The sequence below is a fragment of the Mustela nigripes genome, chromosome 18 (assembly GCF_022355385.1).
Source record: "Mustela nigripes isolate SB6536 chromosome 18, MUSNIG.SB6536, whole genome shotgun sequence".
In the NCBI taxonomy this organism is placed as follows: domain Eukaryota; kingdom Metazoa; phylum Chordata; class Mammalia; order Carnivora; family Mustelidae; genus Mustela; species Mustela nigripes.
Window position 1 is genome coordinate 38,862,179 of NC_081574.1, and position 18,237 is coordinate 38,880,415.

An 18,237-nucleotide genomic window follows, 5' to 3' on the forward strand; every position below is an offset into this window, starting at 1 on the left:
GTGGTTCAATTTTAAGAGGTAGGAACCCTGTGTCATTAAATACCTTGTTTAAAGTGGCACAAAGTGTGCAGTGAAGCCAGAGTTGGGCCGCAAGTCTCTGGCGTGGGTCTTGGCCAAGTGCAGAAGCTGTCAACAAAGCCAGAAGACTGGGTGTGTCTGGCAGAGAGAGGGAGGCTGTTCTGATTATGTCAGTGTTGGGCGGGGGTGCCCATGTGATATGGTGCAGGGTTTGTTAACCAGTACGGTTATGAGGGAATGGTATAGTCAGACAGAAGGTCATGATATCTGGTAAAGGGCTATTTGGGATCAATGGTTTGAAAATTCCAGCTGAGACAATGAATTAGAAATGGAGTTCTCAAGCAACATCTAAAAAAAAATTCTACTGCAATATTGCTCAAAATCTCCTGGACTTAAGTATTATATATGCTAATTTGCATATTACCAGGCTTTTTACCAGAGTATTCGAGAATCCTCATATCTCTGGATCCACGATGATGACTTTTAAAAATGAGGGTCTGGATTCAGCTTCCAAACATACGGAATGCCGGTGTAAACAGCAAGAGGAAGTCCTGTCCCAGAGCTCTGACCTGTCGGACCAAGGGCAGGAGTTCATTAAATGGCTAATGGAGCAAACTAGGAGACATAATAATTACAGAAGTAATAACAGTTACTAGGGTTATTGCTATTGCTGACATCGCTGAGGACTTCCCATGTACCAGGCGTGTACTAATTTATGTAATCTTTACAATAGCCCCGTGAAGACGTCACTATTACTTTTATCCCTTTTCTTAAAGATGAAGAAGTTGTTGTCCATGAATGAATTGATAATATATTAAGCTTCAACTATGAGTTTTAAGATCGACTTTCCTGATGCACTTTGGAAAGTTAATGATGAGCTTTCTGAAGTGATCTCTGTTGATGTTTTTCTGTCCTTGAAAGTCGGTCTTGAGAAGAAAGGAAGAGCAAAGGAGAAAGAACTACAAACACCCTTTTGATGGTCAAGTTAAGTTACCTGTAAAGAGATTTACCATGACAGGCTCTGAAATGCAGTCGTCTCGCCCGTCATCAGCCCGCGTACCATTTGTAACCTTGAGCATGTTCCTCATTTAACTGCTATGAAGGTCTCAGTTCACCCATCTGTAAACGGAAATGGGTAACTGGCTTACCTCGCGGAAAGACTGTTTTAGCTTAAGAGGAAGGTTCTGAGTGTGGTTTGAGAGAGACACCTGCAGTTATGTCCTCTGTTTGGGCAGTATGTTGCTTAAGTCGTTCTGTTCTGTGCAGACAAGCACAGCGGTTGGCTAGAGACAATACGGTCACACATTCCCTGCCCTTTGACCTTGTAAACTCCTGCCCCTTGCTGCTCCCTGGATCTGAAGTGATCTGCTTTCAGCTGCATTCTTCTGGTTGTACCGTCCCACCATGTGTGAAGAGGAAGTTCCTCACGGTGGCCGCTCTGACCACCGCCCCCACCCCAGGTGTTTCTTCTGGAATCCCTACACAGCTCCCCACTGCTCTATGCCCCACTGCTGCATTGAGCCCTTTAAACTCCCTTTATCCCAGGTAGGCATCTAGGCTGTCATTTTTCACCATTGGTTTCCTGAAGTTATGGGAAGAGATGGATCTACCACATCTTCATAAGAAGCCCACAGCCCTGGAGCGCCTGGGTGGCTCAGTAGGTTAAAGCCTCTGCCTTCGGCTCAGGTCATGATCCCAGGGTCCTGGGATCGAGCCCTGCATTGGGCTCTCTGCTCAGCAGGGAGCCTGCTTCCCTTCCTCTCTCTGCCCCTCTGCCGACTTGTGATCTGTCTGTCAAAAAAATAAATAAAATCTTTAAAAAAAAAAAAAAAAAAGAAGGAAAGAAAGAAGTCCGCAGTCCTTGGAGAATAAGAGCTCAGGGCGAACATGAGGTGTGTGAGGTCAGGGCTCTCGAGTGGCACACTGTGTGGTCTGACCCGCTCAAGGGCACGGAGGGAGCCGACGTGTGGCGGCTGGTTTCCAGGGCAGCGTGGGCCTCGTCCTCTCCTGCAAGAGCCCTACTTCTTCATTAAATGTACGCATCATCAGAAATCCATTTCCCCCCAGGACTTCTGTTATTACTTCTGACCTTGGTCTTTCCTTTGCTTATTTGCACTCTGACCCATTCCGTGTCTTTGACCTGCCTCTCCCTAGGCTTGATGCCTCCCTCTCCAGCCTGGACTCTGTCATGTAGTCCTTCAGTCACTTGCTTCCCAGTGCCCTGACCTCCTTGCCCTGCAGAGCCTGGTCCTAGATCAGTCACTCACCGTCTTTTCCCCTCCTTTGCCTGCTCTTCATGCTGTTGGAGGAAAGCCACTGAAGGTCCATACAAGCTGATATCCGTGCAAATTTATGATCTCCAGCCCAGCTGTGTTCTCTGGCCCCCCTCCCAACCCCCCAGCCCCCCTCACGAAGACTGTATCCACCCTTAATCCCCTTGTCCTCAGCCTGACCTTCCTCCCACTTCACCAAGAAGTTAAAGATATTTGTTCTCATGGATTCCTTGGCTCCTTGCCCTGAATCTGCACCCCTGGCACCCTCGCTCTCCTGTGTCTGCCCTGTTTTGGAGAACAGGTGATGCTGCTTTGTCCAAAACCATGTCTTTTCTGGGTGGTGATTCCCACCCACCTCTCACTTCGTCATTCCATCCGTGCATCCTCATTGCCTGGTTCCGCTTGTTCCTTCCTCTTGACGTATGAAAGGTTGTTTCTTCTTCCTATTTTTTAAAGATTTACTTATTCATTTATTTGAGAAAGAGAGGGAGAGTGCATAAGCAGGAGGGAGAGAATCTCGAGCAGACTTGGCGCTGAGCACAGAGCCTGACATGGGGCTCGATCTCATGACCTTGAGATCATGACCTGAGCTAAAACCAAGAGTTGGACGCTTAACCAGCTGTGCCACTCAGGTCCCCCTTTCTTATTTTTAAAAAATATTTATTTATTTGAAAGAGACACAGATAGTAAGAGAGAGCATGAGTGAAAAGGAGGGGGGAAGCAGGCTCCCCGCTGAGCAGTGAGCCCAATGTGGGGCTCAATCCCAGGACCCCGGGATCATGACCTGAACCGAGGGCAGATGCTTAACCAACTGAGCCACCCAGGCACCCCCCGCTCCCTGCCCCATATATACATATATATATATATATATATTTTTTTTTTTTCCCCCCAAGAGGCACTGTCAAGTCTAAGTTCCCCTGGCTGCTACTCTGTTGTATTTATTCCCTTCTAATTGAGCACCTTCCTTCCCACCCTCCTACCTCTCCTCGGTGTGCGCATTAGGGTTGCAGAAACAGTTCTGGTTTTCATGGTGGTGGAAATCGTACTGAATAGACGGGTAAGTAGACACATTCACATAGTGTGTGATGCAAACACTCAAACAAACGGGTAATGCGAAAGCAGTGACAGAGTGATAGGGCCGGTGGGGGTGGGGAGTGAGACCAGAGAAGGCCTCTTGAGGAGGTGGCTTTGGGCTGAGACTCACCGGGGAGAGGATCCAGCCATGTCCAGACCTGAGGGAAAGCATCCCAGGCAGAGGGGAGAGAAAAGGCATCGGTCCTGAGGCAGCAGTCGTCACTCCACTTCAAGGAAATGAAAATCCTCGACTCTGTCCACCGCGTGCTGCCGCTTCAGCTCTCGCCATCCTTCACGTCTGGCTGCAGCCCTGACTCTTCTCTGAAGCCCACACTGGTCAGGTCACCAGTTGTCTCCTGCTTACCCTCCAGGGGGCCAGTTTCATCCTTGTTGTACTTAACCTTGGAGTCACACCGGGCACGGCCACCATCCCTCGCTGGCTCTCGCGGGCTGCTCCTGACTTCTGGGTCCTGCTCTCCTGGCTCCGGCCTCTCAGCCTCCTTTGTTGATCCACACACGTGGCTCCTGCAGGGTTGGGACACCCCAGGCCTGAGTCCTGGCCTCCCTCTTCTCTGCTCACAGACTTCCTGGCTGCTTGGACCTTCCACATGCTGGGGACACGTACCTCTGTGTGTCAGAGGGAGGCCCGAGATTGCCTGAGCATCGTCCATCCTCATACAGCTCCGGAAATCAGCACATCCAATGCTCAGCTCAAAACCCTTTTCTCTGAAACCCCCAGATTGTTTCTCGGGGTCCATAGTTTCTCATGGTTCGTCTCCCTCTCTGACTCCCCTGCTTTGGATTTCCCTCCCTTCCCCTACAGTCCTCCGTGCTTTTGCTTACGAGTGAGACCGTATGATGATTGTCTTTCTCTGCTTGACTTACTGTGTTGAGGAGGGCACGTGCTGTGATGAGCTCTGGGTGTTAGACTTCACTAATGAATCATTGAACACTGCATCAAGGACTAATTATGTACTATATAGTGGCTAACAAAAAAGAAAAGAAAAAAAAAGAAATCCTTGTGGTATTAAAAAAAACCATTGAAATTGCTTGGGATATGAACCGTCAAAGGTCCTCGGGCATTTTTAAAAAGAAGAGTAAGTGTTGGATCAATTTTGTAAGATAAGAAGACCTAAAATAAAATAATATTTAAAAACAAACAAACCAACCCTTTCCTCACCTGTGACCAGAGTCACACTATGTTTCTCCCCCTCCACTACCTGCTGTCCCATTTCCTAACCACGTTTTCTTGAGTTGTTTGTGCTTCTCACCCTCTCCATGGGTGCTGTCACAGTTTAGGCCTTTGTCCTTTCTTGCTGAATCATCGTAGTTCTCTCCTCATGGCAGTCAGATCCCAGTCTCATGGTCCCTCCACACTCCCGCCACTGGGAGATGGTGGCACTGACATGGTCTCCCCGCTCCCCTGTGAACCACCTGCTGCACTCCCCTGAGCTCTGGGTCACCGTTTGCTCCCGTGAGGATGATCTTACGGGCCAGCATGGTGTGCCCTACCTGACTCTCCAGCTTCGTCTCCCATCTCTGTCCCAGACCTGGCTTTGGTACCCCCAGCTTCCCTGAATTGCCTCAAGTTTGCCAAACCCAACACCGTGGTTTTTATTTTATTTATTTCTTTTCTTTTTTTCCCCCAGTATCTTAGCTTATGCAGCTGTCTTTCCATAGCATGCCCTCTCTGATTATGCAGTCTTGGCAAACACCCACTCAGTGTTCAGTTCTGGTGAAAAACCTTCAATCAGACTGTTCATACCCTCCTCTAGGTAGAAGACTCCCTCCTCCCTGTTCCCTCACAGCTCAGACAGACTCTCTTAGGGGCTTATCATGTCTTTACGCCAATGTTGCTTACTTATCTACCTTTCTCTCTGAGAACACAGTGATTTTATTATGTTTATTTTTGTATTTCTAATATAAAACACAATCCACAGTAAATAATAACCCATAACAAAAGTCAATGAGTATGAGAGTAACTGTGTCACATGAATACAAAGTGTGTCAGGCTGGCGGGTCCCTGGTGAGGATCCCAGCTCACTGTTGTGCTAGAATCACGGCGTGGCTTAGCTTCCTCTTTATTGTCAAGTACCTGATAGCCCTCCTGAAGTGATAGGTGGGTTGTAGTTTTGTGTGTGTGTTGGGGGGGCGGGTAATGCCTCTGAAAAGAAAGTCAGCTGTTAAGAGTAGTGACGAAATAAGGACGAGCTCTAAGTAAAGTGAAGGTCTTAGGAATTTCTGATAGATTAAGGTGATAAAGTTGTCTGCATGGGTATGTAACAAGAACAGATACACACAAAATGCAATAAATAAAAGTAAGAAAAGGCAATTCATGAATTGTTTCAGCAAGGACACTGGTCAGGGCAACCATTTCTTATCAAACAAAAGAAATGGTGGGTGAAGGTTGAAAACGGTGATAAACATGTCCAGAAGCTGACGCACCGTGATGAGAGGAAAGCCAAGGGGTGTACAGACATTTCCCTACCCTGGCAGTTGAGGAAAAGCATGAGAGTGGTTACTTTTTATTGTTTTTTTGTGGGGAGAATTACTTCCATGAACATCTGAAGATTCATGGAAGTCTCAGGAGTGCCTCCTTCTCAAATGTCAAATGTCTACCATTTTCCCTGAGAAAACAGAGCTGACAACAGATGGCACTGTAACAATGTCCCATTTATCTCACAGGATCTGGGAGTGGGATAGTCCTTCTGAGCAGGGTTTTCTAACCGAAAACCACTGAAGCACCAAAATAGTTAAAAACTACTGTCACTACTGTCGGGAGTAAAATCTTTCTCAGGCGTTTCTCTGTTTCTCTTCTTGAACAGAGTAAGGGGGCTCTGCTCTTACAGTGATGTCTTCAAAGATGATTTACATGGGTAGAGTGTTTTTATAGTCAGTGTCTCAGACATTTAAGTTAAGAGCAAACCATGTTCTGCCTCTCACTCACCATGCTGTCAGAAGGCCACTGTGTACTTCTGCCAACATTTCTGCCTGTTCTAGATTTCTCTTTTCCCATATACTCTTTCTTTGTGGTTAGAAATTTTTTTCATGAAAATCCCCTCTTAAAATTGACTACTTTGAATGCACTGTAGACTCTGCATTTAGGGAATTGTTATTTAATAACTGTTACAATTGTGTGTCAGCGGAAAAGAAAGATTCTACGGGTGGGTGTGAAGACTATCCGTGGATACATGAACCAAACTTTTTTTTATGACTGATTTTCTGTTATTTATTCTGACTTCTGTTTTTCATGCTTCTGCATCTTTGCCCTGCTCTGAGCAATTCATGTTGCGTATGAGAAGTGACTCCTAGGGAGTAAACCCTTGCACAGGGTACGTTCCAGTCAGTCATTAAAGAGTTTTGTGGGGGTGCCTAGGTAGCTCAGTTGGTTAAGCGACTGCCTCTGGCTCAGGTTATGATCCTGGAGTCCCGGGATGGAGTCCCACATCAGGCTCCCTGCTTGGCAGGGAGTCTGCTTCTCCCACTGACCTCTCTCCTCTCCTGCTCTCTCTCTCTCTCTAATAAATAAATAAAATCTTGTAAAAAGAGAAAAGAAAAAGAGTTTCATGAACATCGGCAGATCACAACTGACCTGTGACTCAGTGTGTTCACCTGTAAAGTGACAAGGCTGGACTAGATGATCTCCAAAGTCCGTACAAGCTGAAAAGATAGTTCAGCAAAGAAAAGTTTAAAATCTCTGAAAACCAGAGTGTCCGGGGGATTGAATGGCCAACTTTGGGTTATGAACATCTTGGGAATCTTCCCAGAGGAGGAGATCAAATTTGGAAGGGGCAAAAGGTGAACTGGTGGGGAAGTGTGTCTTGAGAAAGTACAAGCCCTCTTCAGAGGAGACCAGTTATTGTGGTAAAGTATATGTAACATAAATTTTACCATTTTAACTATTTTTTTAAAGTACAATTCAGTGCCATTAACCCGATTCACACTGTTGTGTAACCATCACACTACCCATTTCTAGAACTTTTTCATCATGTCAGACTGAAACTCTGTGCCCATTAAATACCAATTCCCCATTCCCTGCTCCCCCGACCCCAGGTAACCACATCTGGGGTCAGTGGTCTACTTTCTGTCTTTAGGAATTTGACTAGTCTAGCAACCACACAGTTTTTGTCCTTTTGTGTCTGGCTTATTTCACATGGCACATGTCTTTAAGATTCATTCCTGTTGTGGCATGTGTCAGAATTTCCTTCCTTTTCAAGGTTGAGTAATAATCCATTGTATGCATCTACCATGTTTCATCCATTCATCCTTTGTTGGAGTTTTGGGTTTTGGCTTCTTTTGGTATTATAAACAATGTGGGTATGAACATGTGTGTACAAGTATCTTATTGAGTCTCTGTTCTCATTTCTTTTGGGTACATACCTAGAGGAAGAACTGCTAAATCATGTGATAACTCTATGGTTAACTTTTTGAAGAATTGCCAAACCATTTTCCATACCACACTTCTGCCACATTGCAGGAAGTTTACAGTTTCTCCAAGAGAAAGAGGAGTAGTTGTATATGCACATATGAACCAACTTGATTGGAGCCCATCTTTCTTATGAGGCAGGGGCAAGGCCTACAGTTAGGATAATAGATTGAGGCCATAGTATGGAGAGTCTTGAAGGCCTGGCCGTGGTGTGTTGGTACTTTAGATGCTAAGGAGCTGGTGAGGGAAAAGCAGGATTAGAATGGTGCTCTCTGAAGGTGAAGGGCCAAAGGATATCCTTTGCAGGATGGATTGGGCCTTGGAAGTGGGATGTGGATTGGCAGAGGATTGTAGTTATCCTGCTGAGAGATCGGACCTAGGCTTTATGTGGAAAGGCAGGGATGAGAGTGGAGACACTTCTGCGATCAGCAGGCAGCATTGGCCACAACCTATGGACACTCATATTGAGTGAGGGTAAGTAAGAGTGTGAGGGTAAGGAGTGGTACCTTCTTGACATTTGGCATCTTGATTTCTGAGGTCCTGTGTGGATGACAAGATGTAGAGAGGGGGCCTGTGACTGGTTTGTTCCTCTCCTGGTTAAGGAACAGACATTTGTAGCAGACCGTGGAGCTCTATCTTGGCTGCCTGGGGGTGTCCCCACCTAGTGGGTCATCCCAGAGTAGCATAAGGTACCCTAGGATGCTTGCACAGGAAGCGGAAACACCAAACTCAAAGTAAACTTAGTGTCAGTGGAGAGAAAGAGGGCAGTTAGGGTATCTAACCCAAAATCTAAGCGAGCTCCAAAGTTTTTATTTTGATCTTTAATTTACATAATGCCTAAAAATGATGTTATCCCATGTAGAGCTGGTTTGCATCTGCTGGTGTGCATGCCAGCATTGGCTGAAAGGCCATTTCTTTCTCAGTAGGCTTCTACCTGCCCCCTTTCTCTTGGGCTCTTTGTGTTACCAGCACTGCAGATTTCCAGGAGGCACAGGGATCTGCGGAGGTGTTATCCTTTGTGTTACAAGCAGACCAAGAGTGCCAGTGTGCAGGTGTGGGAGGGCGTGCCTGCGGGTGTGGTGGGTGGATGGCTGGGTGTGGGTTTCAGTGGACACAGGTTGCAAGAGAGTTTTAAATAACTCACTTGAAGTGGCATTAAGAGATCTAAATCAGATTTATAAGACATAATTAACTTAATTAGGTAGAGTATGGGGAAATATGCTAAAATGCTGATGCAATAACTATTTCGAGGCATGGGATGTGGAAGATGGTGAAAAAGCAGCCGATATTGTGGTATCTGAGCTCGGCCTGGGCACGGTGGCCTCCACAGGGATTGATGCCATGACTGGAGACCACGACCACAGCTGCCGCCTGTCCCGGCAGGCTGACCACAGAAGCAGCTCCTCGGCGTGCTTGCGAGGATCACTGTGATGAGAATTCTCACATTCCCTGGGCTTTCTCTGAGTAGATGCCCATCTCTTCAGATGGGTCCGCGTATCTTTCTACCTATATTTTCAAACCTGTGGATTCAGATTTTTAAAAGTTAATGATTCTTAGCCTGGTGCTGAGAAAGAAAATGACTCAGTTAAAAAAAACACTCTCTGGCCTACATACGTTTTTATCTGCCCATGAAACTGTCAGCAGCCTTTCCCACATTGACTGCTGTGTGGAGAAGGTTTGCTTGCTGACACCAGACATCAGGAGCTTGACAAGGCCCAGCCACCGGCCCCTGGCAGGCCGCTCTCCGCTGTGCAGCCTCTGTTAGCAGAAGCGACTCCTTCCTCCCTCATCCAGCCTTATTTGGGCCCTGGAAGTTGGTGGTGTCCCCAGCTGCTGCAGACAGCATGAGAGATGGCCCAGAGCCTCTTTCCTCAGTGAGTACTAATTGCCCAAAAGAACTAACAGATTTCGAAGGGAACCACTTCCCATTTTCAAAGAAGTCCTTTGAGCTTCCTAAGATGTGAACTTTCTTCTTTCTTCCATGAATGGCCCACACAGGGACTCTGAATTCTGTTCCAACATAAATACAGCACAACCTTTTTTGGCTTCCATGGCTCTGAGGGCCGTTGAGCAGTGGTTACCTCAGGGATCAACAGAGGCTTCAGAAGAGACCTCAGGCCTTGTCACTATGAGCTTGAGGCCTTAAATCACCGTGCCGGCTGCCAGTGCATTGCGCAGTTCAATTCTGGAGCCAGGCCCTTGGGACAGCTGTGAGGAAGGAGACTGCCTTGTGAATCCACGGTACCAGACTCCTCCCTCGGGCTCCTGAAGGCGATCCAAACTTTGAAAAGGATCAGAGAAGCCGTGAAGCAGGCTGTGAGCATGAAATGCTCCTGTATGGTGCAGAGCGGAGCAGAGAGCCTGGCGGTGTTTGTGAAGGAGAACTGGAGTGTCCGCAGAAGCAGAAGGAGTGAGGAGGAGAGGAGAGCCGTGGTCGGGGCCCTGAGAACTCTCCCTCCCGTGGGCGGGCACTTCCCTGGAGACGCACTTTCGAAGCGACTCCAAGACGGGGTGCTTGCCAGCTAACGTGGGGATCAGGAGGGGAGAAGAGGCTGCGATAGAAAACATGGCGAGTCAGAGGTAAAAGATGAAGGAGTTGTCAGGAGATTTGTTGGATTCTTCCAGGAGTTTTTTTGGACTGTAGGAAAAAACAGCCACAATACCGGCGATGTCGGGAAGGCCGTGGGAACCGAGGCACTGGGGATTGTTTGCTTATTTGATAGAAAATTTCTGTTGGGTTGGGCCCTTGGGAGGCTCATCCTGAGAGTTGGCAGGTCACAACTTCAACCTGACAGGTGTGACTGTGGAGTTTCAGTACCGGTGACGTGTGGTAGAGCATTGTCTGTGCGGCCTTAAATAGATATCCCAGGTAGTCTGGCCCGGGAGCCCCGAGCTGTGCTGCTTCTCAGAGGCAGGAAGGACAATATGGAATTAAAGAAGACGTGCACCTGCTACTGTGCTGGATATTTTATGTGTTGTGCCCTTTAACGCCTCCAGAAGCTTCCAGAGGGCCACCCTGAAATTCCCTGAATGGGTCGCTATGGTCAGTCCATCTGAAATAGCTGTAATTTCTAAGAGAGAATTTTAACATTCTTTTACAATTAAGTAAGTACAGTAACTATAGTATTTATCTAATCGTACTGCAGAAAGTGTGGATAACAGCAGAAAAGAAAAGAAAAGAAAAGAAAAGCACAACCCCAGTCCTCATCGTAGCCAATTTTATTTTGGCATATTTCCTTACCATCCTTTTTTTAATGCCTATGTACAGTATAAATACAGTTTTGTATCCAACATTACAGACTTCCTTTTGTGTTTATAGGAAGTCTTCAAAACATGATTTTTAAATTGATGGTATTTTGATTTCTTTGAGGATTTTAAATATGGGTTTTTTAATACTTATTACATGTAGAGATTTAATCTTAATGTTTTAAAAGGCATTTTGTGCTAGATCTCAGGTATTAAAAAAATATTCAGCAGCCACAGTTAATTTTTAACACTGTCTTTGTGTCTCCATCGACAGGGATCTACCGCACAGAGAAGGATAAAGGCACTCTGTATGAGCTCACGTTCAAAGGGGAGCAGAAGCACGAATTCCGACGACTCGTCTTGTTTCGACCGTTTGGCCCCATCATGAAAGTAAAACAAGAAAAGCTCAACATGGCCAACACACTCATCAACATTATCGTGCCACTGGCAAAGCGGGTCGACAAGTTCCGGCAGTTCATGCAGAATTTCAGGTTTGCTCGATTGTACGTGCTTACCTTCCTCTGTGTGGCGGGCTTTCAAATCCTGGTATCATTTCCCGCCATCTCCCTAGTTTCCCCAGGCCACGTACAAAGGCCCCTTTCTCTTCTTGTTCAGCTGTTTTCTTCATGTCAAGTTTACCATCTGCATTTGCCTTTCCCTAAGCAATTAGAAAACTGCCAGGCAAGCAGGTTTGCCTTCGGAAGGGGAAATTCTGCGGGGTGGCTTTTCATCAGGCCCTGAAGAGACGGCTTAATGCCTCCTGTGTCCAGGTCTAGCTGGAGTCTGGGCTCAGGTCTGGGGACGACACGGGCCACGCTGTCTCATCAGTGGAGTGAGGCTTCTACCAGACACTCCAAGGACAGGGGCCTGCAGCACCCGGGATGGACGGAATCAGAATCCAGTTTTTAATTCTGACCTACATCTCCTCAGAGATTAAATTTAGAATTATACCCAGAAGTTTCCGAGCACTCACTTTTGTAGATACTCAGGAAGAGTAAGCAGGGATTGGTTTTTAGAAGCAGTAATGTAGTTTTTACATGCGTGTCTTGAAGCTCTTTATTGTGCAGTGTTGGTTCTTGTAAGCTATCATGGCTAACATTCATATATTGGTTCACCTGTATTAGCTAACTTACCCAGCCAGCTTATTGGATAGATGAAAGTTGTAGGTGTCTAATGATAATTCTTGGAATAGCTTATAAATAAATAAACTTAGTTTTGTTTATTTATTTTTTTAAAGATTTTATTTCTTTGAGAGAGAGGGAGTGAGCATGAACGGAGGGAGGGACAGAGGGAGATGGAGAAGGAGCAGACTTCCTGCTGATTAGGGGACCCAATGCAGAACTCCATCCTAAGACCCTGGGATCATGACCCGAGCTGAAGAGAGACACTTAACTGACTGAGTCACCCCGGTGTCCCTCAAACTTCTTTTTATTCATTTATTTATTTTTTTAGAGAGAGAGTAGGGGGAGGGGCAGAGGAAGAGGAAGAGAGAATCTTAAGCAGGCTTTGTGTCTGCGGGGAGCCCAGTGCTCGGCTCCATCTCACAACCCTGAGATCATTCAAGAGCCAGACCTTGAATCAACTGAGCCACCCAGGTGCTCCTCCATCTTACTTTTAATCTTTTATCCTTAAATTCACATTATTAAAAGCCAGTAATCCTCAGTGTAAGGGCGTGGTTGATACTTCTCAAAATTCTCGATAACGAGTGCAGTCTTTTAAAAATTTTTACATTTGAAGGCTGACCTTTATCTAAATAAGTTTTATGGTGAGAATCCCATAGTCTTAAAAGAGGCCTTAGTCTTCCCTTAGCTCAGAATGCCTCCAGAGCATCCCCACCATTTGGTCCTCTGTGCAGCGTGCGTGTCTGTGCGTATGTGCACATGTGCGTATGTACGTGCACATGCCTCCATCCCCAGGCAGGCTGCTCTGAGTTGAGCAGCTCCAGTAGGAAGCTCGCCATTATTTGGACCTGCCATCTGCCTCTTATGATTTCTACCCAGCGGGTCTAGTTCTAGTCTCTGAGGAAATGGCTGAACAGAGCCTTTCAGATCTTTCAAGACAGCTGTCACAAGGCCCACTGTCTTTCTTTTCCTGGTTCAGGAGTTGTGCATTCAGTAGTGCCACCAGCAGAGGAACGGTGGGCCGATCTTGTCATCTGTTCCTAATTTGTAGAGACGCTGTGGCCCCTGTCCCCTGAGTGTTGGCAGTGCCCTCTGGCTCCAGTAGTGAAGTGAATGTGGGACTTCACTTCTGGCAGTTTTCCTTTGGTGTTTCTGTGCCCTCTGCCTTCTCCCTGGAATGTCAAAAGCTGCCGGTTGATTCGGCATGATTTCCCGAGAAGGACTAAACCCGTGGTTGGTGCTAGACATTAAGTCCAGTCATTGCTTCCGGTGGCTGGTGTGCCCATTTCTAGGACGAGCTGATAATAAATTTCTCTGGCTAGGAAGCTGCCTACAGCGTGCCAGGTGAAGGGCCCCGAGATCTGCAGCTGCCCGTCCTCAATGCCCATCACGGAGCGTGCTGGATTAGCGAGATGGCATTCAACGCTAAAGCCACGTCTGCCCCATCCTCTGTGTAGGACTCCGGGCCCAGAGCCGCAGGATTCCCTTGGTTATATAGGACCCGCTCTGGCTTTCGTGTCGTGAGGACTGCAAGTATTTAGTAGCGGGACTGAAACTAGGAGGGAAATATTGTTGAAAAAGGTAAAAGGACTAGCTTGCCAGTCTCCAGAATTGAGATGGGGTAATGAGTTGTAATTCTAGTTAATGTTTTAAAAACAAATAAAATGCCTGCTGTGGCACAGAGGCAGGAGCAGGTGGGTGGGAAGGCTTAGGGCTTGGGGAGGATATTTGGAAGGCCTGTGTGTGCCAGACACTCGACCAGATGCTGGGGTAGGGAGAGGAGTTGCTGGTGCCCGCTTCATGCGGACCAGAAGCCACTCAAACAGAGCTAGGAGCTGCAGCAGAAACAGAGACAAGGGGCAGTGGGCCATGAGAAAGGCTTCCCAGGGCAGAGGAAGCTGAGTGGGGAGTTTGCTCTGTCCTCTAGGGTTTCTGAATGTGTTGGGTCTCTGAAAAAAATGAGATAAGGATGGCTACTCAAACCTGAGAGTATCTGATTCTGTGTCAGAACTTAGTATAGGTGCCATTTCAAATCAGCCAGCAGAGAACGGGTTGTTCAGTGTATGGCTTTAGGACAACTAATCAAACGTAGCAGAAAATATTTAATTCTTACTGCATACCAAAACTATGGTATGTAAACGCTGGTCAGTTAAATATTTGAATAGCAGTAATACAAACATTAAAGTATTGGGAAAATATAAGGAGCTATTTATTAAATAACGTCTTTATGAAATCCCTTCTATCATAAGATTAGCAGATTATTAACTCTGGCTGGAACTGAAGCTGGCATTATGAGTGACTTGTTTTCTTCCCTTGAATTCTGTTTTATAAATTTTTGTGTAGTTATCATGTGTTTGATGTTTTGTTTAAAAATTTAACAAAGAATTTTTTTGGCTGTTATAATTTAAACATGGTTTTGGGGCACCGGGGTGGCTCAGTCCTTAAGCATCTGCCTTTGTCTCAGGTCTTGATCCCAGGGTTCTGGGATCGAGTCCTACATCAGGCTCCCTGCTTGGCAGGAAGCCTGCTTCTCCCTCTTCCACTCCCCCTGCTTGTAGTCCCTCTCTCTCTGTCTCGCTGTCAAATAATAAATAAAAATCTTTGAAAACTGGATTTTTAGTTTGTAAAAGTGATATATAGCTATTATGAGATATTTAAGTAATATAGAACACAAGTAATGAATTATTTTAAAAATCCACTCCTGGCCCTGCCTCCCCAAATTAACCATTTTTAACATTAATTGAACTCTATTGTAGGTACTTTTATTTGCATATATGCAGATAGAAAAATAACTTGTTAGCTAGAAATAATTTAATACAGCATGAGATGTACTATATATTCTGTTTTTAATTAAAGAATTGCAAAAAAAAAAAAAAAGAATTGCATTTTGCCTGACTCAATTTATAGAAGCAAATCCAAAGTATAAATTCAGAAACTGAGATATAATCTGAAGGAATTGCTGATCTTTAAGAAAATGTTTCTCTGCTATGAGAGATATTATTAGCTCTGAAGAGATCCCTCTAAAATTACCTTTTATTTTTTTTTTGAGAGAGAGAGAGAGAATGGAGGAGAGAGCAGAGGGAGAGTGAGAGAGAAAAATCTTAAGCAGGCTCCACGGCCTCCACGGAGCCCCATGGGGGTATCAAGCTCACGACCCTGAGGTCACGAACTAAGCCTAAATCAAGAGTTGGATGCTTAACCCACTGAGCCACCCAGGCACCACTGAGATCCCTCTAAAATTTAAAAAAGAGAGAAAAAAAGATTTTGTGTAACAGAAAAGATTGGAATTATTATATATTTTTTGTTGCATATTCTCACTTTAGAAGGGGTTGACTGAAAAATCACCGTAAGTAGAGGAAATCAGCACAGTCCTACTTTCTCCCTTTCCTACATATCTTCTTCCAGTGCTGGCCATCTATTATTTTCACCTTGTCGGTGGTGGCAGCCTTTGTGTTCTGTTTTGTAGTCGCAGAGCCTGTGTGGACCCATCAGCAGCCCTCTGACAACAGCAGCTGCAGTCCCGAGGTCTTGTTTGGCTAGATTTCATGGGCGAGACATTTTTTCAAAAAGTGTCCTAAGTGCTGAGTGGAATGTCTACCTACGGTCATTTCAGTTTAAGGATAACTTGGTTGGACTTAAAATTCTTGGGACACACTTTCTTTCCTCGGGAGTTTGTAGACATTCTTTTGGCATCTGATGATCCCACAGAGAAATGTCGGGACAACTTTATTCCATCTCTCCTGAGAATGACTTACTTTTGCCCGAGTGCCTGAAGAATTCCTTCTTGAATCTTAAATCATAATAGCTTCATCCTGGGGCACCTGGGTGGCTCAGGGGGTTAAGCCTCTGCCTTCTGCTCAGGTCATGATCTCAGGGTCCTGAGATCGAGCCCCACGTCGGGCTCTCTGCTCAGCAGGGAGCCTGCTTCCTCCTCTCTCTCTGCCTGCCTCTGTGCCTGCTTATGATCTCTCTCTCTCTGTGTCCAATAAATAAATAAATAACTTAAAAAAAAATAATAGCTTCATCATCTCAGTGTCTTTTTCTAACTCAAGTTTTCCTGTACTTAATTGAGTTTTCTTTGTCATTTTATGGATTTTTTTCTTTTTTTTTTTTTTTTTTTTTTTTTTTTTTTTTTTTTTTTTTTTTTTTTTTTTTTTAATTAAGATTTTATTTATTTATTTGACAGAGAGAAATCACAAGTAGACAGAGAGGGAGGCGGAGAGAGAGAGAGGGAAGCAGGCTCCCTGCTGAGCAGAGAGCCCGATGCGGGACTCGATCCCAGCACTCTGAGATCATGACCTGAGCCGAAGGCAGCGGCTTAACCCACTGAGCCACCCAGGCGCCCCTATGGATTTTTTTCATATCAGGAAAATTTTGGTGCTTAATTCTGTATTAGCTTCTATTTCTTAATGCCTCAGTCTTTTAGCTGCTTTCACATAAGGCTTTCCTCAAGATGAGCAATCTGATTCTCAGATGCATCCATTCTGTCCCTCGCTGTGTTTATTACTTTTGTGTGTTTGGGCTGCCACCGTATTTTCTCAGCACAGAATGCGCCTTTTAATCTGTTGTTTATCATTTCTTCTGTGAACTTTTTTTTATTGAATTCACATTTTTATTTAAGAAAGTGTGAATCGCATAAGATATTTTCTTCTGTTTGAATTGTATCTTCTTTTAGACTAGGTTTTTCATTTACTTTTTGAACACTATTGCTTTCTTGTTTCTCTCTTTCTTTCTTCCTTTAATTTTGATACTGTTCTTGAAACATGGCTGCTGGGAGGCAGCCTTTTACCTTCCTCCTGCCTGGCATGCAGGGGCTGCCTGGACTGTTTGCTCTGACCATGTGGTAGGGGGCAGTTCTACTTGGCTACCTCCCTGTCTCGATGGAGACAGGAGATGCCTCTCCTGGCAGTATTCGGAGGGCAGGGTATTTATTTTCCTATTCACTTTTTTTGTAGCCTCCAAGAACAGGGGGAGGAGAGAAAACTCAGTGGAGGCTTTGTGCAGCCTTTGTTGGAGGTTTCCAAGTCCCGTGGCTCTTCTGTGTCCTGCGGTGGGTGTGAGCTGTGCTAGGCTCACTCTGTCTAGTGGTGGGTGGATCTTTGTCCTCCGGCGACGATGATTTGGCTCCCAGAATGGGACCTCAAAGGGGCCTGGAACATCAGCCCCATGAGTTTCCTTCTCATCTCCACCTGTTGTCTTCAGCAGCTCTTTCCACCCCCACAAATCAGAAAGAGGAAAGAAGATAAAGTTTGCGCCTTCTGTTTATGATTGGCTCTGTGTGTGTGTGTGTGTGTTGTGGAGGGTGTATAAAAGATGTTTCATCTAACTGTCAGCATCTCCCATCCCTTCTTTTTCTGCTTATAGGAAGGGTCATGACTATAGTCCTCTTTTTTCCTTTGCTTTCTGCCCACCTCACCTTTTTTGCAGGGGTTAGTTCACAAAGTGTAATGAAGATGGTCCTACTGTCCTTCTCTACTTCCCATGCGAGGTGGAGAGATGGTGTATGCCACTGTGGCTCTTCCTTCTCAGAGATCCTGAATTGGGATTTGGGCCCTGTCCCTCCCTGGACCAGCCATTCCCCTTGGCCACCTTCTCCCCATCTAGCTGCCACTCCAGCTCTTCTGGAGAGAGTGGCTGGAGCCAGGAGCCAGGAGCCACAGGACAGGAACGTCAACCTTTAGTTTCTTCCACTGTCTTCTTGTCGTCCGTATGGAGATTACGTCCCATTCATTGGTCATCGATTAGTAGCAGGATTTGCCATTTGCCACTATTTTTGGTACAGGGTTTGCAATGATCATTGTGAGATTAATGTGTTTAAAAGATTACTTTTCATGGCATGTCTTTTAAAATGTAGATACCCTTTGTTCTGACACCATTTGAATGAAGAATCTTGTACAAGTAGCTTTATATATCTGGCTTTACTATCTTCTGTAAAATCAAAGTATGTCCAGATGGGTCCCCTTGTAGCTCTGACACTGGTTATTACCGATAGATTTAGGGTTTTGTTTTGTTTCTCACTTCAGCATCAGTTTGCTAACTGTTCACCTGGAAAAGAGCCAGATGGCTAAGAATTATTTAA

The 18,237-nt window shown here is 45.6% G+C and overlaps 1 protein-coding gene across 1 annotated transcript in view; it reads left to right on the forward strand.

Annotated features, from left to right (window-relative positions):
• The window catches only part of CSGALNACT1 (chondroitin sulfate N-acetylgalactosaminyltransferase 1), a 91,474-nt gene that overhangs the window by 34,268 nt on the left and 38,969 nt on the right, over positions 1–18,237 (forward strand). Inside the window, exon 3 of the mRNA XM_059384223.1 lies at positions 11,312–11,528. Coding sequence (XP_059240206.1) covers positions 11,312–11,528 — 217 coding nt within the window. The remainder of the gene's footprint in view (positions 1–11,311; positions 11,529–18,237) is intronic.